The 27,125-nt window shown below is 46.3% G+C and overlaps 2 protein-coding genes across 2 annotated transcripts in view; one reads left to right on the forward strand and one right to left on the reverse strand.

Moving 5' to 3' along the window:
* nrg1 (neuregulin 1) overlaps positions 1-27,125 on the forward strand; it is a 619,668-nt gene that overhangs the window by 124,759 nt on the left and 467,784 nt on the right. The window lies entirely within an intron of this gene.
* On the reverse strand, positions 16,797-18,022 carry LOC129701151 (uncharacterized). The gene has a single exon (XM_055642197.1). The coding sequence runs from the start codon at positions 17,656-17,658 to the stop codon at positions 17,347-17,349; it is 312 nt and encodes a 103-aa protein (XP_055498172.1). The 5' UTR covers positions 17,659-18,022; the 3' UTR covers positions 16,797-17,346.

Raw genomic sequence — 27,125 nt, forward strand, 5'->3', positions numbered from 1 at the left:
CGAAGGGCCCGTTTCCACGCTGTATGACTCCATAATTCTATGATTCCCAATAGTCCAGAAAAGAAGAGGAATGGGATCAGGTAGGGAAGCCGCGTTAAGGTTGGTTCAGAAAATGGAGTAAAGCTTGCCCCGTGACCCAGCATGAATTTTCCCTCACGGCTCGGGGCTGTGGCCCATAGTGAGATCCAGTCGGCCCGTGCTTCCCGCTGTTTTAAGACTAATGCAATCCCTCAGTGCCTGAAATTCCAGTCCAAACCTCAACAATGAGCGTAATAAAACTACACAACTCATCAGAAAACGGACTGCTCTATCGGAGGCTGATTTATCACTTCACTAACAGCATGTGACGCAGACAGAAGCCTGAGTTACAAATGTTTACATGGATTTACACACATACAAAAGCCATGATTACATTATCCATTGTATAAATCACCCCATCCTCTGTACTGGAAAGCCTCATTATTTACTGGGCTCCATTTGGAAGTTGCTTCATAAGATCACCAGTGGCCGGAAGCAATCATCTCTATCCCTAGTTTTCATGCCTGGAATGGGAAAGTGTGTGCCAGATGCAACAACGATGGGTCAGAGTTGATACTTTGGTTCTGTGGAAGAAGAATGACACAGAAAACAGGAACCATATGTTGGGCCATAAACCGATGCAGATTGATGTCAGAGTTGGAACAACTTGCCCCTCCCATGGCTCATGAATTATTAAAAGCCTGTCACTTTTATAGATCTAATCTTTACATTCTGCGTCTGGAAATGATGGCTCTGATTCTAACGCGGAAGTTAATGACAGTGCAAGACCCAGTGTGGTCACCTGGGACCCGAATGCTCTGCCTCAGGAATGCAGGAGTAGGAGGCTGTTGGGGATCCTGGATACGATGCAGGTTTGGGAGTCGAAGATAAGGAAGGCTGAAGGTTTCCCTGTGAGGACTGAAAGAGGAAATGCTGCCCTGGATCAGAAATAAGACTCTGCCTCATGAGAGTTTAGTTTAGTTTACTTTATTGTCACATGTACTGTGAAGTGTTTTTTGTTATGTGCTATCCAGCCAGTGGAAAGACTATACGTGATTACAATCAAGCCATCCACAGTGTACAGATATAGGATACAGTGTATAATGTTTAGTGCAAGATAAAGTCCAGTAAATTATGATTAAAGTTAGTTTGAGGTCTTCAATGAGGTAGATGAGAGTTCATGACTGCTCTCTAGTTGGTGAGAGAACAGTTCAGTTGCCTGATAACAGCTGGGAAGAAACTGTCCCTGAACCTGGAGATGTGCGTTTTCTAACATCTGTACCTCTTGCCTGATGGGAGAGGGGCGAAGAAGGAGTCTGGTTTGAGAATCATCCTTGATTATGTTGGTGGTCTTCCCGAGGCAGCGTGAAGTGCAAATGGAGTCAATGGAAGGGAAGTTGCTCTGTATGATGGTCTGGGCTGCATCCACAACAGCAGCTCTAATCATTGCCAATCAGGACCTGGTGACATCATCAAACGCTATCTGCATATTTTAAAGAATCCCACTACCCTTCTGCGCACTTCCCCCATATTGCAGATTAAGATGGGGTAATGGCGTTAAGGTTTGGGTATCAGATGTGTTAATTGAGGAGGCTAATCGTAGGAGATTGTGGTGAGTCTTGACAGAAGTATATAACATTCTGCGAGGCATAGATAGGGCAGACAGTCAGAAACCAATTTCAATATTGGTGGCCAGTGGGGGGGGGGGGGTGTTCTGGAGCGCTAGTATGGGTGTTGTGGGCCGAAGGGAATGGTTTCCAGAGGGCTAGTATGGGTGTTGTGGGCCGAATGAATTTTTAGGCTGGCTGCTCAGTCACTCAGGCCTGGTGGGCTGGCAGCTCAGTCACTCAGTCACTCAGGGCTGGTGGGCTGGCAGTTCACTCACGGCTATTCCTTGAAATTCCATTTCAAGCAGTGTAGGCCACCAAATTCAATTTCATAGCATTTCAAACAGAGTGCAGGCCACCAAATTATATTTCATAGCATTTCAAGCAGAGTGCAGGTAAAAGTGACATTGGTAGATAAGATAAAAGTGACATTGGTAGATAAAAGACAATAATAAATAAAATAATCAACATATATGATGTGTTTATTAGTTCAGGCGCCTGATGGCATGATGATAAAAACTGTTTTTAAGTTTAGTGGTACTTGCAGCCATGCTCCTGTATCGTCTGCCTGACGGTAACAAGGAGAACAGTCTGCGTGCTGAGTGGCTGTGGTCCTTGATGTCGCTGTGTGCCTTCCACAGGCACCGCCTGTGGAAAATGTCCTGAATGACTGGGAGACAGTTGCCAGTGATGTGACAGTTGCCAGTGATGTGCTGTGCCACCTTCACTCTCTGTAGTGATTTGCGGCTGTGGGCAGAACAATTCCCATACCGGACTGTGATGCAGCCCGTCAGCAGACTCTCGATGGTGCAACTGTAGAAGTTTGTGAGGATGCCGGCGTTCATGCCAAACTTCCTCAGTCTTCTCAGGAAAAAGAGCCGCTGGCGGGCTTTCTTAGTTATTGTGTCCGTGTGCAGTGTCCAAGAGAGGTCCTCAGTGATGTGCACACTGAGGAACTTGAAGCTGCTGACCTTTTCAACCTCAGCATCACCAATGTGGATGGGGAGGTGTCCACTCCCCTGCTGTCTCCTGTAGTCCACGATCATCTCTTTAGTTTTGCTTTAGTTTGAGAGAGAGGTTATTCTCCTGGTGCCAGCGGTTTAGTGTCTTTACCTCCTCTCTATAGGCCATCTTGTGGCGGCTCCCAAGGGTCGTGCCATCATACTGTCGAACCCCTCGGCAGGGGAGTGGTTCAGTCCGGAGGCGGCCCTTAGCCAGAGGGTTTAAAGGCCCCAGCGCCATGTCCGTGCGCCTCTCCAGGAATTTGGTCTACCTCACCGGCGATTCGACCATCTCCACGTAGATATTGTGGGGCCTCTCCCGCCGTCCCGGGTCATCACCCACCTTCTTCAATGGTGGGCCGCTTCATGCGATGGCCGGAGGCCATTCCATTGGCCGATACTTCAACGGCTATGTGTGCGCGTGCGTTGTCCGCGCACTGGATTGCTCGCTTCGGGGTGCCGGCGCACATCTCCTCAGACCGGGGGCCACAGTTCACCTCCGAGCTGTGGTCAGCCATGGCTCGCTTGCTGGGGTGCGGCTACACCACACCACGGCTTATCACCCGCAAGCTAACGGTCTGGTGGAGAGGTTCCACCGGCAGCTAAAGGCAGCGCTGAAGGCACGAATCTCCAGCCCGGACTGGATGGACGAGTTGCCGTGGGTCATGCTGGGCATCCGGACTGCTTCCAAAGAGGACTTGGCCTCATCATCGGCGGAGCTCGTGTACGGGTAGCCACTCACGGTGCCCGGGGAGTTCGTGCCATCGGCGCCGGGGCAGCAGGGAATGCCCTCATCCACCCTAAAGCGCCTTCACGAGCGAGTTGGCAGGCTCGCAACCGTCCCGACGTCCCGCCATGGTACATTTCGCCCTCACACGTGCCATCAGCACTCAGGGACTGCCCATACGTCTTCCTGCGCCGTGATGTCCACCGGACGCCACTCTAGAGGCCATACCGGGTGCTGGAGCACGGGCAGTCGACTTTTGTCCTGGACATGGGGGGCCGGCCGGAGGCCGTGTCGATTGACCGTTTGAAGCCGACACACCTGGACATTGACCAGCCGGTGCTGGTTGCCCAACCTCGGCCTCGAGGGTGCCCCCCTTCACGGCTCCCTCCACCTGTCACTCCACCTGTCCTCCCGCTGGTCCCTCGACCATTCCCTCGACCTGTCCCTCCACCTATGCCTCCGCAAGCCCCACGATCGGCTGACTTCCGCACGTGGGCCGGCCGGGTCGTGCGCCCGCCAGTGCATTTCGTGCCTCTAGTTCTTGGGGGGGGGGGGTCCTGTGGCGGCTCTCAAGGGTCGTGCCATCATACTGTCGAACCCCTCGGCACGGGAGTGGTTCAGTCCGGAGGCGGCCCTTAGCCAGAGGGTTTAAAGGCAGGGGTTTTGAGAAGCACCTTTTATTATGTTCCTCCCGGTTGTAGGGAAGACCAAACAAGAGAAAGATGGCACCCAAACCCCTGTCTTTAAACCCTCTGGCTAAGGGCCACCTCCGGACTGAACCAGTGATCAAAATGAGACTTTTAGTTATATATAGATGAGCAGGGCCCATTTTTTTTACACAGAGAGTGGTGGAGGCATGGAGCGCATTGTCAATGGTGATGCTGGAGGCAGATAGGACAGTGGTGTTTAAGAGGCTTTGGGATAAGCACATAGAAGTGTAGGGAATAGAGGGATATAGATCATGTACAAGCAGATTATATCAATTTAACGTGGCATAATGTTCGGCACAAACATTGAATGCTGAAGGGTCTGTTCCACTGCTGTACTGTTTTATGTTCCATAAACGATGCCGGCGAACTTCCATACAGATGGATGGAAGCACCAACGTCTCTTTACCCATTGTCCTTTACTCAGATTGTTGACTGTGATTGGTGCATTTGCCTGGTTAGGTGGAATCTAATTAGTGCAGGAGTCTGGTTAAGGTACTAAGTGATGCAGCAATCTGAAATCCATCACAGTTTATGTTTAAAAAAGGCACAAAGTGCTGGAGTAACTCAGCGGGTCAGGCAGCATCTCTGGAGAACATGGATTACCCTGCTCCATTACCCTGCAACTGGAATCACAATGAGACCAGCAGCACAGTGACATTTTGGATTGGGACTACTGCTTAAATTCATAGGTCTCTGGGTGACAAACTTACTTAACTATTCAAGCTACTATGATTCATAAATTGCCATACAGAATAAGGAAACAAATGCTCTCACGCATAAAATAATGTCCCCTAATTTTCCTGCTCTTCCCTAATGGTTTGTGGGTTAATTGGCTTCTGTAAATTGTCTCTGGTGTGTGAGATAGTGCAAGTGTTCGGGTGATTGCTGGTCGGCGTGGACTCAGTGGGCCGAAGGGCCGGTTTCCACGCTGTATCTAAAAACAAAAAAACTACAGTTGGTGCTGTTCATGGTGAACCCTCCTACACATTGTTGAAGCATTGTTTGGTTTCCTGGCTTGGTGCCAAAGTCAGAGTAAAGGATATGCTGAGCATATATTACAGGAGAGTGGCTCAAGTACCTCAAGGCCATCCAGTTTTGAACTGCAGGATCTGTTCTGAATCTACTCCATTTAGCTTGTCATAAGCCCCATGCAACACAATGGAGGGTATCAACCGTGTCAGACTAACATTTTTTTAAACTTGCTGGGACTTTCCTAATCCAGTGTCTTTGATTAATTCAATCTGCTGTTCTTTGTTATTACATGTTTAGTGCAACAAATGGCTCATTAGGTTACTGCAAGAGTCGACTCCATTACCCTGCAACTGGAATCACAATGAGACCAGCAGCATAGTGGTGTTGCTGTATCATAGCATCAGAGATCTGGGTTCGATCCTGGCCTCGGACGCTGTCTGTGCGGAGTTTGCATGTTATGCCTGCGAAAGCATGGGTTTCCTCTGGTCCTCCAGTTTCTTCCCATATCCCCAGGACGTGCGAGTTGGTAGGTTAGTTGGTCTCAATGTACATTGCCCCTAGTGTGTTGAGAGTGAATGAGAAAGTGAGATAACATAAAACAAGTTGAACGGGTGATCGATGGTCCACGTTGACTCAATGGAGCAAAGGGCCTGTTTCCATGCTCTATCCTTCATTCAAAACCAACTGTTGGAAGAATAAAATGCATCCCATACTCTTCCTCTCCCTCACCTCCCCCCTTCCCCAAAAACAAACACTCTGTTTTTTCCAGGCAGGTTGAGTTGTCAGAAGTTAAAATAATTAACCAATTCTTACTCTCTGTCCTGCCCACTTTCCCATTGGACTCCCACCTCCCATTCCCGTATCCCAAGCTAAACCCAAATATTTAATATGTCCCCGGGTAGAATCATAATCATAATCATAATCATTATCATATTTCATTAGTCTAGTATGTTTTGCAACATACGAGGAATTTGATTTGCCATACAGTCATACCAATAAAAAGCAGCAAAACACACAAAATACATTTTAACATAAACACCCACCACAGTGACTCCTCCACATTCCTCACTGTAATGGAAGGCGAACAAAAGTTAAATTTCTTCCCTGAAGACGAAAATGGAAAATAATTATGTCCCTTATGGAATTACTGATCCTTCATTTCTTTGAGAATTGTTATTCTGGGTGTAACTTCACCACCACTGAATTATTTGACAATTATCCAATTAATTAAACTGATATTGAGTTTCTTGATATGCTGGTCTGATTTATCAGTTTCCATTGCCATCGGCAATATTACCAGTGCAAAGTATTTTAACCTGTTTTAATGATATTGATGATTCAGGACAGAGGTCTTGTTGATTTATTAATAATTGAGAATCACAAGGTTGTTGATGACTGATTTATTGAACTATCAAATCCAACGGTTCATCCAAGTGGCTAATGAAGTGAGACAAAAACTCCAATGAACTAATTTAAAGTGGAAACAATCATTTGATTTGTTTTGAAGCAAACTTACTTCTCATATACATACTTGATGTTGTTTTATGAGGATTTGCCAGGACTTGTGGGCCTGAGCTAAAGGGAGAGGTTGAGCAGGCTAGGACTCCATTCCTTGGATCTCAAGAGGATGAGGGTGACCTTATAGAGGTATAAAAAATCTGGAGAGGAATAGATAGGGCACAAAGGGAATCAAGAACCAGAGGACGTGGATTTAAAGTGAGGGGGGAACGATTTAATAGGAACATTCCTTGGATCGTCAGTAGAGTTAAGAGGATTAGAGGGGTGACCTTATAGAGGTGTGCGACTTTTTCAAAAATCTGGAGAGGAATGGCGGAGATGGGGCACAAAGTCTGTACCGACTCATCCGGAGCAAGCCAGGAATCAAGAGACCTGAGCAGAGCAGGGTGGCCCGAGGAGCGGGATGCAGAGGGGGCCAGAGCTGGGCTGGGGCAGCGGGAGCGGAGCTGGGGGAGCGGCAGCGGAGCGGAGACCAGAAGCTGGGCGCGGCGAATAGCCTGGACTGCTGCAGGCGCAGACGCGGGGACCAGGAGAAGCGGGACCAGAAGCTGGCGCGGCGGCCTGGAGCTGGGGCAGCGGCCCAGAGGCAGGACCCGGAGCTGGGGCAGCGACCTGGAGCTGGGGCAGCGGCCTGGAGCTGGGGCAGCGGCCCGGTGCGGAGACTGCAGGATCTGGAGCTGGGGCGGCGACCTGGCTGGGGGCATCGACCTGGGAGAACAGCTGATGCTGTGGCGGGCACGGCGACATCACCACGGAGGTCCGCTGGAGTGGAGAGCGGCATCTCCGGCCTGGATCGACCCGCCTCAGCGCAGAGGGAGAACATCGGAGCATCAGTCCATCACAGTGAGGATGTGCTTGGTGAACTCACTGTGGTGGATGTTTAATTGGTGTTTATTGTATGTTTTGTTATTATTGATTCTGTGTATGACTGCAGGCAACATAGTTTCGTTCAGACCGTAAGGTCTGAATGACAATAAAGGATCTATCTATCTATCTATCTATTGCTGCCATACAGCGCTTGAGACCCAGGTTTGATCCTGACTACAGGTGCTGTCTGTTCAGAGTTTGTACGTTCTCCCTGTGATTGCATGGGGTATCTCCAGTTTCCTCCAACACTCCAAAGGCGTATAGATTTGTATGTTAATTGGCAGGAGAGTGTTGGTGTGTGGTGTGATCGCTAGTCGGCACAGATTCAGTAGGCCGAAGGGCATATCGTGTTGTATTTCTAAAGTCTAAAGCAGTGGTTCTTAACCTCGGGGTTGAGACCCCCATATGGGGGCCGTGTGGGGCTTTGCCAGGGTTCATGAAGGGGACACAAATAATATATCAATTTGTTGAGCCCATGTTTAGGAACCTAACAAAGTTAGATACCACATATAGTATTTTGTTTGTGTATCTGAGTACTAGCAGGGCTGCCCACATCGGGTGAGAGTTGAGAAATTGCGAGGGAGCGTAGCGACCGAGGGGGGTGGATGTGTTCCCCCTCACACCATAGGGAGCTTTTGCATTTTTCAGCTTGAAATTGTGCAATCTGGTGCATACTGTAGTGAGTCTTTTAACTTACACTTGAATGCAACATTTATGCTTTCAATTGGATTAGGTATGAATAAGGTTAGGCTAATTACATTCCACAGTAGATGCCTAATTACATTCCACAGTAGAGCCAGGCTCTGATCAATAGGTGTAGCACTTGAATGACCTTAGTATATTCATGTATGGAAATCAGATTATAATTCATGCTGTTATGCATATATATAGAGGGAAAAAACAGAGAAACAAGGCAAGTCGGACTTCCATCACTGTTCTGCACAGATAGATCAATCAACCTTACCCTTTGACTACAGAAACAAGACTAAAATAATGCCACATATTCAACCTTATATGGTTCAATGAAATTAAGATATATATGTAAAACATATATATATGGAAACAGGCCCTTCAGCCCACCAAGTCCACATCGCCCAGCAATCTACCATACACCAGTTGTATCCTACACGACAGAAGCCAATTAACCTGCAAACCGGCACTTCTTTCGGATGTGGGAGATCCAGAGAAAACCCATATGGTCATAAGGAGAATGTACAAATTCTGAACAGACAACACCTGTAGTCCGGATCAAATCTGGGTCTGCGGTGCTGTAAGACAGCAACTCTACCGCAGCGCCAACGTGCCACCCCATTACATTATTTTTTCTGTAATATATTTATGATGGTGTCACGTCAAATATAGATGAACACATGATTCTGATTTCTGCCCTCAGTTGGATAACACACATCTCCAGTCATTGTGTTTTATGGCTGGTTTTCAACCTCTTCAGTCTGAAGGTCCCATTCTTTCTCTCCAGAGATGCTGTCTGCCCTGCTGAGTTATTCCAGTTTTTAGTTTCTACAGTTTAAACCAGCATCTGCAGTTCCTTCCTACACTCTTTGTTAAGCGAAACAGGTCCTATTCTCAGAATATTATTCACCTCAACTAAGTATTTTCTTCACCTCCGTTGCTGCAGAGAATATCAAATCTTTCTTCAAAGTGAAAAAAAATTCCAGTCCTGCCAAGATCTTCATAAATTGCCCCTGGATCCTCCCTAGAGCAATTGCACCCTTTCTACAATGTGTCATAGTCTTACAGCATGGAAACATCCCAAATTGTGCATGCAGATGCAAGATGCCCCATCTAAACTAGTCGCATTTATCCGCATTTGGCCCATGTCCCTTTAAACCTTGTGTGTGCCAGTGTGTGTTCGGTTATGTGTGAGAGTGTGTGTCAGTGAAGCGGCAACAACACCCGGAGTGAGCGGACATTTGGAGACTTGGCGATGTCCGTGAAGTGTTTCCCTCTCCCCCCCTCCCGGAATGTGGGCCGGCCCAGGTGCTCTGTGTCCAGCTGAGGTCAGGGGGAGGTGAGGGTCAGTGACCCGGGGGTCGGACATCGGAGCGGAGCCTTAGCCCGAGATTCATCCCCGTGGCTCCGGAGGCAGCACCGACTCCCCCACTCACCCGGTCCGCTCCTGGCTCCGGCCCGGAGTTAAAACTCCATGGGGTGTGGACAGAGCGGCCGACGGACACAGAGCCGCCGGAGGTGAGAGTGGGAGGTGTGAGCGCTGTCTCAGGGGTCAGTGCTGGGACCACCGCCGTGTCTCACCTATCACACCATCTGAAGGGGAGAAACTAAACTACTTTTTTCCCCCAAAAGCGGGCTGGTAGTTTGACTCCCCTGCTTTATACCAATGCCCTCTAGTTCTTGAATCACATATCCCTGGAAAAATACTATGCATTCACCTTATATATTCCCCTCGTGGTTTTTACTCACCTCTAAAACAATTTTTGCTTTATTTCGAATTTCCAGCCCCTGCAGATTTTGGTTCCATGAATGTCAAATGTACTGCAGTTTGCCATTTTAAATAGTGTGCTTAAGAGTCTAAGACATTGCTCGTTCTTTATGGGAAACCCACCAACAGAAAACTATTCTCATTGGTGAGTGTGGGGGAGATCTGGAAGCCTTGGGCAAATTGATTTGTTCGTGACTTTATTTTATTTTATTTTTTTAATTTGAGCGTGAGAAATTTGTGATCAGCGTGAGGTCGTGCGAATTTCGTGAAATGCGTGAGTCTCACACTCATTGCGTGAGTGTTGGCAGCCCTGGTACTGGTGCCAAAAAAGGTTAAGAACCACTGGTCTAAAGGAACACAAAGGTTGGTGGGTATATAGAACGAGCTGCCGGAGGAGCTAGGTACTATCACAACATTTAAAAAAAAACATTTGGACAGGCACAATGATAGGACAGGTTTAGAGGGATATGGGCTAAATGCAGGCAGGTGGGACTAGTGTTGATAAGACTTGTTTGTCAATGTGGGCAAGTTGGGTTGAAGAGCCTGTTTCCAAACTGTATGACTATATGAAAAAAAACTAAAATCTTATTTTCCGTAGTTGCCACCTATTTGGAGAAAAATGTCACTTTGAATTCTAGCTTCCTTTGCTATCAATGAGTAAAAGTAAGAGAGTGACTTCAAAGTAGTCATACTAGCAGCACTATCAAGGATAGTTAGTACTTGGTGGGCTAAAGGGCTTGTTTCTGTACTGTACGTATCAATGTACGATTGCAACCTTTAAGCAGGTACTATCACAATGTTTAAGCTGGTACATTTAAGAAACATTTAGACAGGAACATGGAAAGGACAGGTTTGGAGGTATCTGGGCCATATGCAGGCAGGTGGGACTAGTGTAGGTGGGACATGTTGGTTGGTTTGGGCAATTTGGGCTGAAGAGCCTGTTTCCACATTCCATTACAACAGTACAACACAGGAAGAGGCCCTTCAGCCCACAAATGTCTGTATTGAACATAATCTCCTCTACCTGCATGTGATCCCTATCCCTACATTCCCTGCATATCCATATGCCCATCTAAACAGCTTGAATGTCACCATCGTATCTGCCTCCACCACAACCCCTGGCAGTCGGTTCTAGAGGCATCCACCAAAAAAAAAACCTGCCCCGCACATCCCCTTTAAACGTTACCCCTTGCATCTTAAAGCAACGACCTTGAGTCTCTGACATTTCCACTCTGGGAAAAATGTTCAGGCGTCACAAATGCTGCCTGGCCTGCTGAGTTCCTCAAGCCCTTTTGTTCTTTTTTTCTGCTCAAGTTTCCAGCATCTGCAGTTTCTTGTGTCTCTGCGAAAATCAATGCCAGCAATTCAGTTATAAAATGAAAGACGTGGGATTCCGTGAAACAATATCAACACTTCATATCTGTTCTGCACACCCTTAAACATTTGATTATCATTGTGGTTTCGAAGCAGTCGTTTACAATGTATAACTTGTATATCAAGCAGAGATTCTGACATTCAGTAAACCAGCAACACTGAAAATGGTGCAATCCATTTCCGAAGAGCGAATACATCTTAAGGGTTTTTACTATTTCACGAGCCGAGCTCTGCATTTCAATCTCGTCATCAGCTGGGCAATCCTTAGAATTACATATTTCTCAAGCTGTCTGTCTACTGCCCTGAAAGGATTTCACAGTCTCAGATTGCAATGACAGTTGCTGTCAGCAGCAGAGACCTGTGTCTCTGCTTCCACTCTGAACTGACACAATTGCTAGTCAGAAACCAATATCAGGGGAGAATGCTGGGGTTTTACAAAATGAGAGCATAGAAATTAATTTTACCATCTATTCACATCCGACCACAATGCCACCAAACCCAGATAAATGTCTTGTTCTCCATTTATCAGGAAGGATTTACTTACTTTGTGAGCCAAAATGTATTAGATTGATTTCTAGGCAAGGGAATTGCTCAGTGGGGAGAGATTGAATGGAAGGGGTCTAGGTTCTTTGGAACATAGAGGTCTGGGAGATGATCTAAGAATTGTTTAAGATCAATGTGAATTATTTAAGGTTTGAAAGGGTCTAAGGTGGATGGATGCTGAGATGTTGTATCCCCTGCTTAGTGAATGCAGAACTAATAGCAAATACTCAGGAGATGGGGCTTAACGTTAACGAATGATGTTAGAATGAAAAACAAGGAACTGCCGGCACTGGTGTAACTCGGTGGATCAAACAGCATGCCTGGTGAATATGGATAGATGATGTTTCGGGCCAGGACCCTTCTCCAGACTGATTACATCACGTAAAGGTATTCCTGTTTTCCAAAGATGTTGCCTGACTCACTGAGTTAATCCAACCTTATGCCCATTTTTATAAACTAGCATCTGCAGTTCCTTGTGCCTTCACTTCAGTCAATAGTCGTTCTGAATACACAGCTCGGTAAACTGCCTTCACTCCCATCGGAGAGTCGCTGTGAATAATTTCATCTTTCTCTCCACAATCTCATTTCGCCGATGAGGAAAGCAGGAAGAGGGGAGGGACAGGACAAAGTGTAGCAAGTTATAGTGACCACATGCAAAGCGGTTTTTTGATCAGCAGACGGTTGGACAAAGGCCAGAGACGATATAAATCAGGTGTGTGACAAAAGGAGTGAAGTGTTGCAAATTCTGAAGCCAGAGGATGGAATGTAGGTGGAGAGGGAGGGGAGGGGAGAAATAAGCTCAGGTGGAGCATGGGGGTGCGAAAAGGGGGTTGTGGGGGAGAAAGGGGAGAGGGAGGGAAGATTGTTAGAGGTTACCTAACATTGGGATATTTATACTGTTAGGTTGCTTTTTCACTGAAAATGTAATGAATCTTTAGAATTATCTACAGTACCTGGAAACATTGGTATACTCGATTATTATGTATATTCAGACATGAGGTCGTTAAGTTTTTGGTGACTCAATGGGGTGATAATTGGGCAGCTAAAAGAAAATGATGTGAAAATGTTAGCCATGACCTTGCTTAATGGTGGAACAACTGCAGGGAGATGTGCACTGCACCACTGATCCTGTCGCTTAACCTTATCCACATTCAGGTGAAGCATGTAATCCAATTTATCGTATCTACACCCAAGCAGTATTTTCTCTTGGTTCAATTTCCATCACTTTATTTGGTGGATTCTGTCTCGGCACTGTATGTTTACATATTACGAAGCTGGAAGATGGTTGATTATTTGACCCAGATTTTAAATGAAAGAAGTTACATTGTGCAAAACAGCCTGTTACAGCTTTAGAAAACTTTGGTTAGGCTGCATTTGGAGTATACTGAGCACTTTTGGTCACCACATTACAGGATGGATGTTGAGGCATTGGAGAGGGTGCAGAGGAACTTTACCAGGATTCGGCCTGCTTTAGAGGGTGTTAATAATAAGGAGAGGTTGCACAAACTCGGATTGTTTTCTCAGGAAAGTCAGAGGTTGAGGTTGATACTGATAGAAGTATGTAAAATTATGAGAGGCATGGATTCATAACCTTTTTCCCAGGCTATGCCAAAGCCTAGAGGCAGAAAGGAAACGTTTAACAAAATTTGCACGCCAGGTTTTTTATACCTGTCAATAAATTTTGTTAAACATTTCCTTTCTGATAGGTGCCTGGAATGTGCTGGCAGAGGTGGCAATGGAGACAGATACAATAGTGGCATTTACGAGGTTCTTAGATAGCAGGGCTGCCAACATTGGGTGAGAGTTGAGAGTGAGAAATTGCAATGGAGCATAGCGACCAAGGGGGAGTGGTGGGGGGGGGGGGGGGGGGTAGGGTGTGGGAGGGGGGCGTAGGGGTGGGAGGGGGGTGTAGGGTGTGGGAGGGGGGTTGGGGGTAGCATCAAGCAGGAAATTAGGGATGCGTTTAGCAACGGTACAGCAGTTATCATTGGTAACTTTAATCTACATATCGGTTGGGCCAACCAAATTGGTAGCAATGCTGAGGAGGAGGATTTCATGTAATGTACACTGGATGTTTTTTTAAACCAATATGTAGAAGAACTCATATGAGATGGGCATTGACTCGGATAGACTGGCAAATTATACTTAAAGTGTTGAAGGTGGAGATGTAATGGCAAAGATTTAAAGACTGTATGGGTGAACTCCAAAAATTGTTCATCCCTGTCTGGCGAAAAAATAAATGGGGAAGGTGGCTCAATCGTGGCTAACGAGGGAAATCGAGGATAGTGTGATATCCAAGGAAAAGGCATATACATTGGCTTGAGGAAGAAGCAAACCAGAGGACTGGGCTGAAATTTAGAACAGGGGAAAACAAAGGGGTTAATTAAGAGGGGGGGGGAAAAAGAGCATGAATAAAGGCATGAGAGACTCAGCGGGTGAGGCAGCATCTATGGAGAGAAGGAATTGGCGACGGTTTGGGTCGAGACCCTTCTTCAGACTGATGTCAGGGGAGGGGGTAGGACAAAGAAAGAATGTAGGTGGAGACAGTGGGACTAGTGGGAGGACTGGGAAGGCGGGGGAATGGACAGTGAGAGCAAAGGCTACCTGAAGTTAGAGAAGTCAATGTTCATACCGCTGGGTTGTAAAATATGAGGTGCTGTTCCTCCAATTTACGCTGGGCCTCTGGGGGAGAGAAAGGGGAGAGAAAGAAAGAGAAGGGGGAGGAGGGGAGGTGAAGGGAGGGGGGGGAGAAGGAGTGGAGACACTTTTAAGAAGTTTAATACAGTTTAGCAGGCAATTTACCTGCCGGTAGGTCTTCCTAGGCCGTGAAACTCCAATGAGCCAATCGAAATGCCCGGTCAGCGAAGGAGATGGCCTACGGCTGCCCTCGAGTGCCTGTAAAGAGCGACCCCACTCCACTGCACTACGAGTGAAAAAGACCCATGCCGACCAAATTTTACTCGCGGAAATCTTTCAGCATCCTGAAATTTTTTTCGCGACCTAGATGAGGCCGGGAGTAGGCGGGAACCTCCTTCGAGCATGAAGGGGCGTTCTAACCACCTCATATGACCTCCTAGGACCTCGTGTCAACCATGCTGTGAGTTTGAGTCCAAGGCAAACTCTTTTAAACTCAAAGCTTAGGTCGCCCAAGTGGGACAGTCCCTTTAGTGTAGATGGAGCAGTTTGTTTGTTTGTGTACTAGTTGGTCCTAAGGTGTATGACTGTATGACTATCTCTGACCTTAATTCCTCCCTGACCAGTAGTGCTTGGCGCACCATTAACAGTGGTGGCACAGTGCATTCTGCCTCTGCATTCAGTTTCATGGACTTTAATGCAATGCAATGGTATAATTGACCACCATTTTGGTGGCTTTAGCACATCATGCTGGGGGTGAATGTCTAACGGAATGGTTTCCTTTCTTGAATGATATGTGAACCAAACAGATTGCAATGACAGCTGATGACTTCATGGCCTCTTGGTGTCAGGAATTTTTCTTTCCATATTTCCAGACTTCTAAAACCTTGTAAAATTCTAATACTGCCATCTTGAACATTGAACCATTGATGGTAAAAGTAGCCATTGCACACATATAAAAGAAGTCCTGCTCATTGTTCACTCTGTATAAAATGGGACACGGTACAAAAATCAATAAAATACGACTTGGTCAGATTGTAAGTTTCAAACCATTTATTTCACTAAGTGCAATGTGACATGTTTTCATGTTGCAAATGTGAAGCAAGCAATCAGTTTAAATAAATAGCCTAAAGAATAACAGAAAAGTCCAACGTGATTGATAGCTGCATGCTTTGAGTTTTGGAAGGTGACAAATATGTGAACAACTGTTTTGGACAATCTTGGTGCTAAATACTGGCACAGTTACATTTCTATATATATATTCCTAGGCATTATTCAGTAACTATTCACAGACATTTTATTCAATGAATTCAAGGTGATAACAGGCCTTATGTCAGTTAAAGTCCCATTGTTGGTTTTAACTAATTATGAACGCTTTAATTTAAAGCTAACAGTAAAAGTATTATTTTTTCTGCAAAGAGGAATTCCCTGCACAGGGCGGCACAGTGGCGCAGCGGTGGAGTTTCTGCTTTACAGTGGCAGAAACCCAGGTTTGATCCTGATTACGGGTGCTGTCCGTACAGACTTTTGTAAGCTCTCGCTAGGACCGCGTGAGTTTTCTCTGGGTGCTCCGGTTTCCTCACACATTCCAAAGACGTGCAGGTTTGTAAGTTGATTGGCTTTGATAAATAAAAAAAGTAAATTGCCCTTAGTGTTTAGGATTGTGCTAACATACGGGTGATTGCTGGTTGGCGCAGACTCGGTGGAACAAAGGACCTACTTCTGTGCTGTATCTCTAAAGTAAAATAAAGTCTAAAGATGCTACATGATTTGTTAAGTTGCTCCAGCACTCTGTATTTTGGTCAAGGTTCCAGCATTCATGTTTCTTGGTAATTGTTCTTATATTATTTGAAAGAAAATAGAATATCTCTTGCCCTCAGCTGTGGAATTGCTCAGATAGCTCAATGTAAAAACAGGTTTGAGTATGCTCATGTGTGGAGCACCTTATTCTATTCAGTTGCCAGCCATGTTAACCTCTCTCCTCAACCCTTCCAGCACTGTAAAAATCCTTTTATTGCCTCATGTGGTAGCGTGCAGTGAAATCATTTTCTTACATACAGTCCACTAACGTATTGCCATACCTAAGCACATCTCTGATTAGCAAATCGTACAGAAGTTGTCTAGGGAGGCCGCAAGCCGTTCTGGCACCATTTCCAAATTCCAGTCCGACCTCTAGGTCTAATGCTCTTTGCCTGTCCCGTCCTTCATTGTCATCATCGCCGGCTCCATCCTCTTGGTGTCTGGTCTTCGTAGGACGAGCAGGGGTCAGCTGGGCAGCTTTCACCATGCAGGCCGTGGTCCACCGGTCTTCCTTTAGACCACATGGGGCGAGCAGGAGCCTTCTGCCATGCGCTGGTCTCAACCACATATTCTGCCAAAATCTCTCTCAGTCTCCTCATTGTATTTCAGTTGCTCTGTCAAAGCTGCACTGTTGTTCACCATCAGTTAGTAGGTCTCCCTCGGTCATGACTAACCCTGGGTGATACATCCTGGTTGGATGCAAGCCTGGGTGATGTCATATGGAGGACAGGCTGTTGCCCATGCAGCACATCCCCCCTCTCCACGTCGCTGATCGATCCAAAGGAACAGCAGGGCCGTTGCAGTTTGGCACTAGCGCCATCGCAGGAGCTGCCAGAGCAAGGTTGTAGACAACGACAAACTACCTTTGGGGCTCCGTGTCTGGATTTTCTTGAAGTTTACTCCTGGAGCCTTTTCCATGACTGGATATGGCCACAATGCAGTGGAGGTTTTAAATCAGAGTTTTCCCCCTCCTAGATGGACTGCCTTCCCAGGCTGAAGAGCCTGAGACTCGTGGGAGCTGGAGCGTCTACCTTCCCGTGCAGGTCTATAGCACCTGCCCACTGCCCAGGATTAGTGGCCCTTAAAAGAGCCATTTGTTCTTGGTGGAGAGGTGGAGTTAGCCGTGCTCCCCGTGGATGTGGCGGGCCAGCTGGATGTCTTTTGGCATGATGGTGACTCGCTTGGCATGGACTGCGCACAGGTTGGTGTCCTCAAAGAGCCCCACCAGGTAAGCCTCACTGGCCTCCTGCAGGGCCATGTCGGCCGAGCTCGGGAAGCGCAGGTCTGTCTTGAAGTCCTGAGTGATCTCACGCTCCAGGCGCTGGAAGGGTAGTTTGCGGATGAGCAGCTCATTCTGGTCGTGCCGGATCTCCCTTAGAGCCACGGTGACGGGCCTGTACCGATGAGGCTTCTTCACTCCGCCGTGCATAGAGCGCTCTTCCGCGCAGCTTTGTTCGGAAACTGTTCACGAGGAACTTTCCCTCCGGAAAAGTACAGCTGTTATTTTTTAGGCCATTAAAAGTGTTCTGACCTGAATTTTGCAGCTGTAATGATGATGAGATTTGCCATGAGTCCAATGCACAACTCTCTATTTCTGCTCATGCCCACTTTAAGGTGTAATTTATGCTGTTGCTAAGTAACTTAGTGGTTCTCCAGAGTTAGGAGTGTTTTGCAGATTTCCACAGCAAAGGGCTATCAGTGAATTAATAAATTCAGACATTTGGAGATCATCTCAATTGTAAAATACTTTGTAATCTAGCACTTATTACACTTCGTTGCATGAAGGCTAAAGCAGTTTCAGTGGCCACAGAGCTGTCATAACTGATTAACAAACATGGTGGTCTTAATAAACTAATTTTGTATATAAACTAATTTTGTATATGAATTACAATTTCATCGTGGAAATATCTGAAAATAATAGGTGTTAGAATAATATAATTAATGGTTTGATTCAGACATTTTCAGCATTCAAACCAATCTTATGTTTGCTTAGCTACTTTGTACTTTCTCTTCCCTTCATAAGTTCATATGTCATAGGTGCATTCGGCCCATTTCGTCTACTCAACCATGGCTGATCCATCTTTCCCTCAATCCCATTCTCCTACCTTCTTCCCATTCACACCCTTACTAATTAAGCATCTGTCAAGCACCGTCTTAAAAATACCCAATGACTTGGCCTGCACAGCCATCTGTGGCAATGAATTGAATGAATGAATGAATTGAATGAATGGATGTATGAATTAATAAGTTTATTGGCCAAGTATATTCACATACAAGGAATTTGCCTTGGTGCTCCGCCCACGTGACAACTTGACAGACAGTGACAGTTAGGTATGACACATAAAACATTAAACATTAATAATAAAACATTATAGATTAAACATGTGAATTAAATAAAATACCAGAGTAAAAGAAGGCTACAGACTTTTGATTATTGAATAGAGCAACTACTCGTGGAAAAAAGCTGTTTTCATGTCTGGCTGTGGCAGCTTTGACAGCCTTCCAGAGGGAAGTGATTCAAAGAGTTTGTGGCCAGGGTGAGAGGGGTCAGAGATGATCTTGCCCGCACACTTCCTGGCCCTTGCAGTGTACAGTTCCTCAAGATTGCAGTCAATAACCTTCTCAGCTGATCAGATGATTCACTGCAGCCTCCGGATGTCGTGCTTGGTGGCTGAGTCAAACCAGACCATGATGGAGAAGGTTATGTCAGACTCTACGATGGCCATATAGAATTGGACCATCATTGCCTGTGGCAGATTGTGCTTCCTCAGCTGCCGCAGGAAGTATATCCTCTGTTGTGCCTTTTTGACTGTGGAGTCGATGGTGACCTCCCATTTAAGGTCCCTGGAGATGATGGTTCCCAGGAACTTAAAATACTCCCCAGATGTACCTGTGGTGTTGTTGATGGTGAGTGGGGGAAGGGGAGGAGGAGCTCTCCTAAAATCTACAATCAATTCCACCGTCTTAAGAACATTGAGGTCCAGGTTGTTGCAATGGCACCAGGACGCCAGCTGTGACTCTTCCTGTCTGCAGGTAGATTCCTCCCCATCCTGGATCAGTCCAATCAGGGTTGTGTCATCTGCAAACTTGAGAAGCTTGACAGAGGAGTCAGTGAAGGTGCAGTCATTGGTGTAGAGAGAGTAGGGGAACCTGAAGATTTCCGGATTTTCTGTCTTCTGAACAGCCTCTCCATCTCCTCTATTTTTATTCTTGATGATGGAGAAGTGGCCAGATTGATGCTGGGCAGCATGGAGGGGGTGGGTCATGGACGAGTTCCCAGTCTTTTGCGGTCAGGCTGTAATTGGGTGTTAAGTGGTGACTGGAGAGGGGTGGGTGGGAAAGGGTCCAGTCTTTTCAGACTGGAGTCTTGCTTTAAGTAGGTGTGGTAGTGCTTTAGGAGGAGTGGGTGTAGAAAGGTCCTGTCTCTGCAGACTGGGGTCTGGCTGTGTTGGTTGGGGAGGGGGTACCAGGGTTACATTTCATAGAAACATAGAAATTAGGTGCAGGAGTAGGCCATTCGGCCCTTCGAGCCCGCACCGCCATTCAATATGATCATGGCTGATCATCCAACTCAGTATCCCGTACCTGCCTTCTCTCCATACCCTCTGATCCCCTTAGCCACAAGGGCCACATCTAACTCCCTCTTAAATATAGCCAATTAACTGGCCTCGACTACCCTCTGCGGCAGAGAGTTCCAGAGATTCACCACCCTCTGTGGGAAAAAAAGTTGTTCTCATCTTGGTTTTAAAGGATTTCCCCTTTATCCTTAAGCTGTGACCCCTTGTCCTGGACTTCCCCAACATCGGGAGCAATCTTCCTGCATCTAGCCTGCCCAACCCCTTAAGAATTTTGTAAGTTTCTATAAGATCCCCTCTCAATCTCCTAAATTCTAGAGAGTATAAACCAAGTCTATCCAGTCTTTCTTCATAAGACAGTCCTGACATCCCAGGAATCAGTCTGGTGAACCTTATCTGCACTCCCTCTATGGCAATAATGTCCTTCCTCAGATTTGGAGACCAAAACTGTACGCAATACTCCAGGTGTGGTCTCACCAAGACCCTGTACAACTGCAGTAGAACCTCCCTGCTCCTATACTCAAATCCTTTTGCTATGAAAGCTAACATACCATTCGCTTTCTGAGTGTTAAACTTGCAGTAGAACTCATTCAGGTCGTTGGTCATTTGACAATTGTCCAAAGAGCGGGCGTTTTTCCTCTTGTAGCTGGTGATTTCTTGAAAGACCTTCCAAACTGAAGAAGAGTCATTAGCAGAAAACATGCTCCTCAACTTCTCAGAGTACCTTTCCTTGGCAGCTCTGATTCCTCTTCTCAGCTTGTACTTGGCCTGCCTGTAGAGGTCTGCATCCCTGCTCCTTCCTGTAGGCGTCCTGTTTAGACTGTCAGAGCTGTCTGAGTTCTGCTGTAAACCAAAGCTTGTCATTGTTGAACCTAATGCGGGTCCTAGTTGGAATGCAACTGTCCTCACAAAAGCTGACATATGAGGATACGATGTCTGTATACTCATCGAGGCTTGTGGTTGCTTCCCCGAACACATTCCAATCCGTGTGGTCAAAGCAGGATTGCAGGTTTTCAATGCCATCGCACGTCCATCTTTTCGTTGTTCTGACCACAGGCTTAGCAGCTTTTAGTTTCTGCCTGTAGGTCGGAATAAGGTGAACTAGACAATGATCAGAGAGGCCCAGACCCGCCCGGGGAACAGAGCGATATGCGTTCTTGATTGCCGTATAACAGTGATCGAGTGTTCTCTCCCCTCTGGTGGGGCAGGTAACATGAAGTCTGTACTTTGGAAGGTCACCGCTGAAGTTAGCTTTGTTAAAGTCCCCCAAAACAATGACCATGGAGTCCGGGAAGTCACTCTCTACCCTCATTACCTGGTCAGCGAGTTGCGTTTGTGCCTCACGTACGCAGGTTTGGGGGGGAATGTAAACTCCAGCGAGAATAAAGGAGTTAAATTCCTTTGGAGAGTAGAAGGGTTCACAGTTTATAAAGAGGGATTCTAGGTTGGGAGAGCAGAAGTTTGACATTACTGTGATGTCACTGCTCCAGTCATGGTTGGTATAGAATCATATTCCACCGCCTCTTGATTTCCCCGCTGCCTCCACTTCGCGATCCGCTCTGTGAAGTTGGAAGCCAGCCAGTTGCAGCGCGCTGTCCGGGGTCGACTCACAAAGCCAGGTCTCGGTGAAACACAGGGCAGCAGCTCGAGAGAAGTCCTTGTTTGTCCGATGCAGGAGTTGCAGTTCGTCCACTTTTTTATTGAGATAACGTACGTTTGCCAGGAATATACTTGGGAGTGGTGTGCGTGATCCTCATCGCCGGAGTCGTGTGAGTGCTCCAGAGCACTTCCCACGGGTCCTCCTCCATCTCAAGACCTTGAACGCAGCCATAACCCTGCCGATGAGTATGTCCAAATAATCCAGCGAGTGAGAGAAATCCGGAACGATGTTTGGAGGTATCGTATGTCCGATGTTTATGAGTACCTCTCTCGTGAAAGTAATCTTTGTAGCGTTTTCACAGACGACACAAATGAACAAACACATACAAAATAGCAAGGAACAGTACACCGTGGCAGAAACATCACCAGTTACTCCAGTCCTTCTGTTTCTATGCTATATGACTCCGTGACATCCCTTCGTATTTAAAGGTTAAGCAGGAATGCAAGATATGCTTGTTGCTAAATTATTTGAACATTGTTTGGCTCATCGAGAGTGTGGTTCTCAGTTTTACCAAGGTGCTACCGCTGTGTGGAGGACACCACAGGTGAGGAGGTCTGTGGATAAATGTGAGGTTATCCACTTTGGTGGCAAGAACAGGAAAGTAGACTATTATCTGAATGGTGGCCGATTAGGAAAAGGGGAGATGCAACGAGACCTGGGTGTCATGGTACACAAGTCATTGAAATTAGGCATGCAGGTGCAGCAGGCAGTGAAGAAAGCGAATGGTATGTTAGCATTCATAGCAAAAGGATTCGAGTATAGGAGCAGGGAGGTTCTACTGCAGTTGTGCAGGGCCTTCGTGAGAACACACCTGGAGTATTGCGTACAGTTTTGGTCTCCTAATCTGAGGAAAAACATACTTGCCATAGAGGGAATACAGAGAAGGTTCACCAGACTGATTCCTGGGATGGCAGGACTTTCATGTGAAGAAAGACTGGATACTCGGCTTGTACTCGCTAGAATTTAGAAGATTGTGGGGGGATCTTATGGAAACTTACAAAATTCTTAAGGGGTTGGACAGGCTAGATGCAGGAAGATTATTCCCGATGTTGGGGAAGTCCAAAACAAGGCGTCACAGTTTAAGGATAAGGGGGAAGTCTTTTAGGACCGAGATGAGAAAAATATTTTTCCCACAGAGAGTGGTGAATCTGTGGAATTCTCTGCCACAGAAGGTAGTTGAGGCCAGTTCATTGGCTATATTTAAGAGGGAATTAGATATGGCCCTTGTGGCCCAAGGGGATCAGGGGGCATGGAGAGAAGGCAGGTACAGGATACTGAGTTGGATGATCAGCCATGATCATATTGAATGGTGGTGCAGGATCGAAGGGCCGAATGGCCTACTCCTGCACCTAATTTCTATGTTTCTATGTTTCTAAGTCTGTTTCCCATACGCATCTTCACAGACAGACAGTGTCATTACAGGATGCACAGCGATCCACAACAAGGCCGTTGCTTTCAATTTGAAGGAGTTTAGAAGGATGAGGGGCCACCACATTGACACTTACCAAAAAGTGAAAGGCCTGGATAGAGTGAATGTGGAGAGGATGTTTCCACTAGCCAAAAGGTGGTGAATCTGTGGAATTCATTGCCACAGGTGGCTGTGGAGTCCAAGTCAATGGATATTTTTAAGGCAGAGATTGACTGGTTGTTGATTAGTATGGGTGTCAGTGGTTATGGAGAGAAAGCAGGAGAATGGGATTGAGGGAAAGATAGATCAGCCATGATTGAATGGTGGAGTAGACTTGATGAGGCCAAATGGCTTAATTCTGCTTCTATAACTAAGAACATGAAGGGGAACAGCATAAGATCCCACTGAGAGCTCTGCATGCTGCTTTCATCGCCTTTTTAACTAAAGATTTACTCCGTTAAAAGCAGTACCATGAAGTTTCCGTTGTTTTCAAACTTTTAGAGACTGTGTTACAGAGAAGGATTGAGTATAAGTACCGATGCTTCCCAGAGTTTAAAGGAATGGGAAGTGATCTCACTGTAAAAAATTAGATTCTATGAGTAATGCTTTGACTGGATTTTTAATGTCTAGAACTGGGGAAAATAGTCTAGGCATCAATCATTAAGCCAGGTGAAATTTCTTCTTTCTGTGTCTTTGAAAATCAAACTAAATTTGCAGCTGAAATAGATCTCTGGACTGCAGTGGGATCAAGGATCAAGCTTAGGTTTATTATTATCATATGTCCAAGATGTTGCAAAAAAACGTTGTTTTGCATGTTTTCCAATCAAATCAGATAACTATAATGAGGATTATGAGGATCACTCTAAAATGTCGGTTTGGGAAAGTTGGGCATAGTCACAGCGATATTAAATGGCAGACTCAAGAGAGGGAAGGTGCTGAATTATGTAACAAATAACAATCTGCTGGAGGGAGGAATTAGTGGGCAAGCAGCATCTGTGAAGGAAAATGATTGATTGATACTTTATTATCACGTGACATGTCACAGTGAAATTCTTTGTTTTGCATACCATACACAATGTATGCAAAGAGGGCGCAGACAGTTACAAAGTGTTCAATGTAGTCCCAATAGTTCCTCTTTGTTCTCACCTTTGTCTAACCCCTGCCTGTCTTTTCCAGCATTCTCCTCTCTACTACAATCAGCCTGAAGAAGGGTCCCGATTAGAAATGTCACCTGTCCATTCCCTCCACAGATGCTGCTTCACCTATTGAATTATCCCAGCATAGAAACATAGAAACATAGAAAATAGGTGCTGGAGGAGGCCATTCGGCCCTTCGAGCCAGCACCACCATTCATTGTGATCATGGCTGATCGTCCCCTATCAATAACCCGTGCCTGCCTTCTCCCCGTATCCCTTGACTCCACTAGCCCCTAGAGCTCTATCTAAATCTCTCTTAAATCCATCCAGTGATTTGTCCTCCACTGCCCTCTGTGGCAGGGAATTCCATAAATTCACAACTCTCTGGGAGAAAAAGTTTTTTCTCACCTCAGCCTTAAATGACCCCCCCTTTATTCTAAGACTGTGGCCCCCTGGTTCTGGACTTGCCCAACATAGGGAACATTTTTCCTGCATCTAGCTTGTCCAGCCCATTTATAATTTTATATGTTTCTGTAAGATATCCCCTCATCCTTCTAAACTCCAGTGAATACAAGCCTGGTCTTTTCAATCTTTCCTCATATGACTGTCCCGCCATCCCAGGGATCAATCTCGTGAACCTACGCTGCACTGCCTCAATCACAAGGATGACCTTCCTCAAATTATGAGACCAAAACTGTACACAATACTCCAGATATGGTCTCACCAGAGCCAATATACAGCTGCAGAAGAACCTCTCTACTCCTATACTGAAATCCTCTTGTTATGAAGGCCAACATTCCATTAGCTTTGTATTTTGCTCAAGACTCCAACATCTGCAGGCGGCACAGTGGCGTAACGGCGGAGTTGCTGCCTTACAGCATCAGGGACCCGGGTTTGATCCTGACTACAGTTGCTGTCTGCACAGAGTTTCTACGTTCTCCCTGTAACTGCATGGATTTTCCTGGGTGCTCCAGTTTCCTCACAATTTCCAAAGACATACAGATTTGTAGGGTAATTGGCCTTGTAAATAATCCCTTGTGTGTAGGTAGAACTAGTGCATGAATGATTGATGGTCAGCATGCACTCCATGGGCCGAAGGGCCTGTTTCCACGCTGTATCTTTAAACTAAACTAAATTTGAAGTGTCTATGACTCCATTGAGGCTCTTCCTCCTTTTTGTTGTTCGATTCCTGTGAATAAATATGCACCATTTTCTTTGGTTACAGCTAAACGTATTACATTTACAATGACTGTTTGTCTTCGAGTTTAGTTTAGCTTAGATATACAGCACAGAAACAGGCCTTTTGGCCCATCGAGTCCATGCAATCCGACGATACCCGCACACTACCTGTCCTACATACTGGGGACAATTTGCCATTTACAGAAGCCAATTAACATACGAACCTGTACATCTTTGGAGTATGGGAGGAAAGCGGAGCGCCCGGAGAAAACCCACGCAGTCACCGGGAGAACGTACAAACTCTGTACAGACAGCACCTGTAGTCAGGATTGAACCCAGGTCTCTGCCAGTGACGTGCGCTGAGGTCAATGGCTGGGGAGGCACTGGCTAGTATCAGTGACCCGGCCCTCCCTGTATTGATCACCGTGTCTCCACCAGGAGAGAGAGGGGTGGAGCCGTGGCTGGGAGGAAAGATTGAGAAGAGAAGGGAGAGAGAGGGAGAGATTGGAGAGAAAGGGAGGGAGAGAGAAGGGATGGAGAGAGAGAAGGGGGGGAGAGAGAGAGAGCGAGAGGGGAGGGAGAGAGAGAAAGAAAAGAGGGAGAGAGAGAGAGAGGGGAGAGAGAGAGGAGAGAGAGAGAATTGAGAGAGTGCGAAGGGAGAGAGAGAGAGGAGAGAGAGAGAGAGGGAGAAAGGAGAGAGAGAAAGTAGAGAGAGAGAGAATGGGCAGAGAGAGGAGAGAGAGAGAGAGAGAATGAGAGGGAGAGAGAGAGAGAGAGAATGGGGGTAGAAAGAAGGGAGAGTGAGAGAGAATGGGGAGAGAGAGAATGAGGAGAGAGAGAAGGGAGAGAGGAACGATGACACGTTATAACTCACAGCCGTCCCATTCTGACCGTCGCCGAACCCCCACCGCACTATTGCACCCTTCTTCACGGCGGCCCAGTGATGTCTCGGCTCTGACAATTCGAGGGATCTAACTGGTAACAACACTAAGAGCAGCCCTGGGTCGCCGCGCTCCCCGACGAATCTGAGCTTGAAAAATCAGGTGGTGGGCCTGATGTGTCCCGCGGGACATATTTTGGAGACTCCTGCCTTACACGAACTAAACAAAAATGTAGAGAAGTACAAAAATTGATGACTTTATTATTGTGATAAGTATAGATCTATTTTTAAAAAATCTAATAACTTTCTAATGTACCGACTATGTCTACCTTCCCAAGTGACGTATCTTGTTCCGCTCCATGATCTTTGGTCTGCGCCGCCGCTGCTGAAGCTAGTTAACATGGAGGGAGAGCGAGGTAGTGTCAATTACGTGGACTGAGCCTACATAATTGACACTCGCTCTTCCTCCACTGGGCTCAAGACACGCCCCCTTGTGAGGCAGATGTGATCACTGCCTCCCCTGGAGCTTTTTCAATGCAGTTTTATGTGAGACCAGCGAACACAAATTTAATATCTTTATATGTGAAATACGTTACCTGGATTATGGATGGTAAGGACATGTAATGAAGGGGTTTACACACATCACATTGGCGACATACAGAGTGATAGTAACAGGCACACGCTTATTGCCCGTGTTCCATGCAGTTTCTAAGGGGCTGCGCAATCAGAGGGGAGGCTCAGCTCGCCGCTGCCTCACCTCTCATCTCTCCCTGTATTTGCAGCGGAGCTGCAAAACTTTTGAGATTTTTATTATAAAAAATGATTAGATTTATATAGAAATTACATTTATAACAGATCAGTGGAAAATTCTTTATATTTATTTATTTTTTTATTATTTTTCTTTACTTTTCTTAACAGCTATTTTCATTAGGAGTATGACAGGTGAGGCTCTGACTCCCCTAACCGCACGTCCCTGGTCTCCGCCGCTGTAAGGCACCAACTCTACCGCTGCACAACTGTGTCGCCTTTATTGAAATACCCTATTATTTAAGGAGACT

This window comes from Leucoraja erinacea, chromosome 1 (genome assembly GCF_028641065.1).
Source record: "Leucoraja erinacea ecotype New England chromosome 1, Leri_hhj_1, whole genome shotgun sequence".
In the NCBI taxonomy this organism is placed as follows: Eukaryota; Metazoa; Chordata; class Chondrichthyes; order Rajiformes; family Rajidae; genus Leucoraja; species Leucoraja erinaceus.

Bases quoted from the DNA above. Each gene is read 5' to 3' on its own strand.
- LOC129701151 (XM_055642197.1), bottom strand. From the start codon at position 17,658: ATGCACGGCGGAGTGAAGAAGCCTCATCGGTACAGGCCCGTCACCGTG.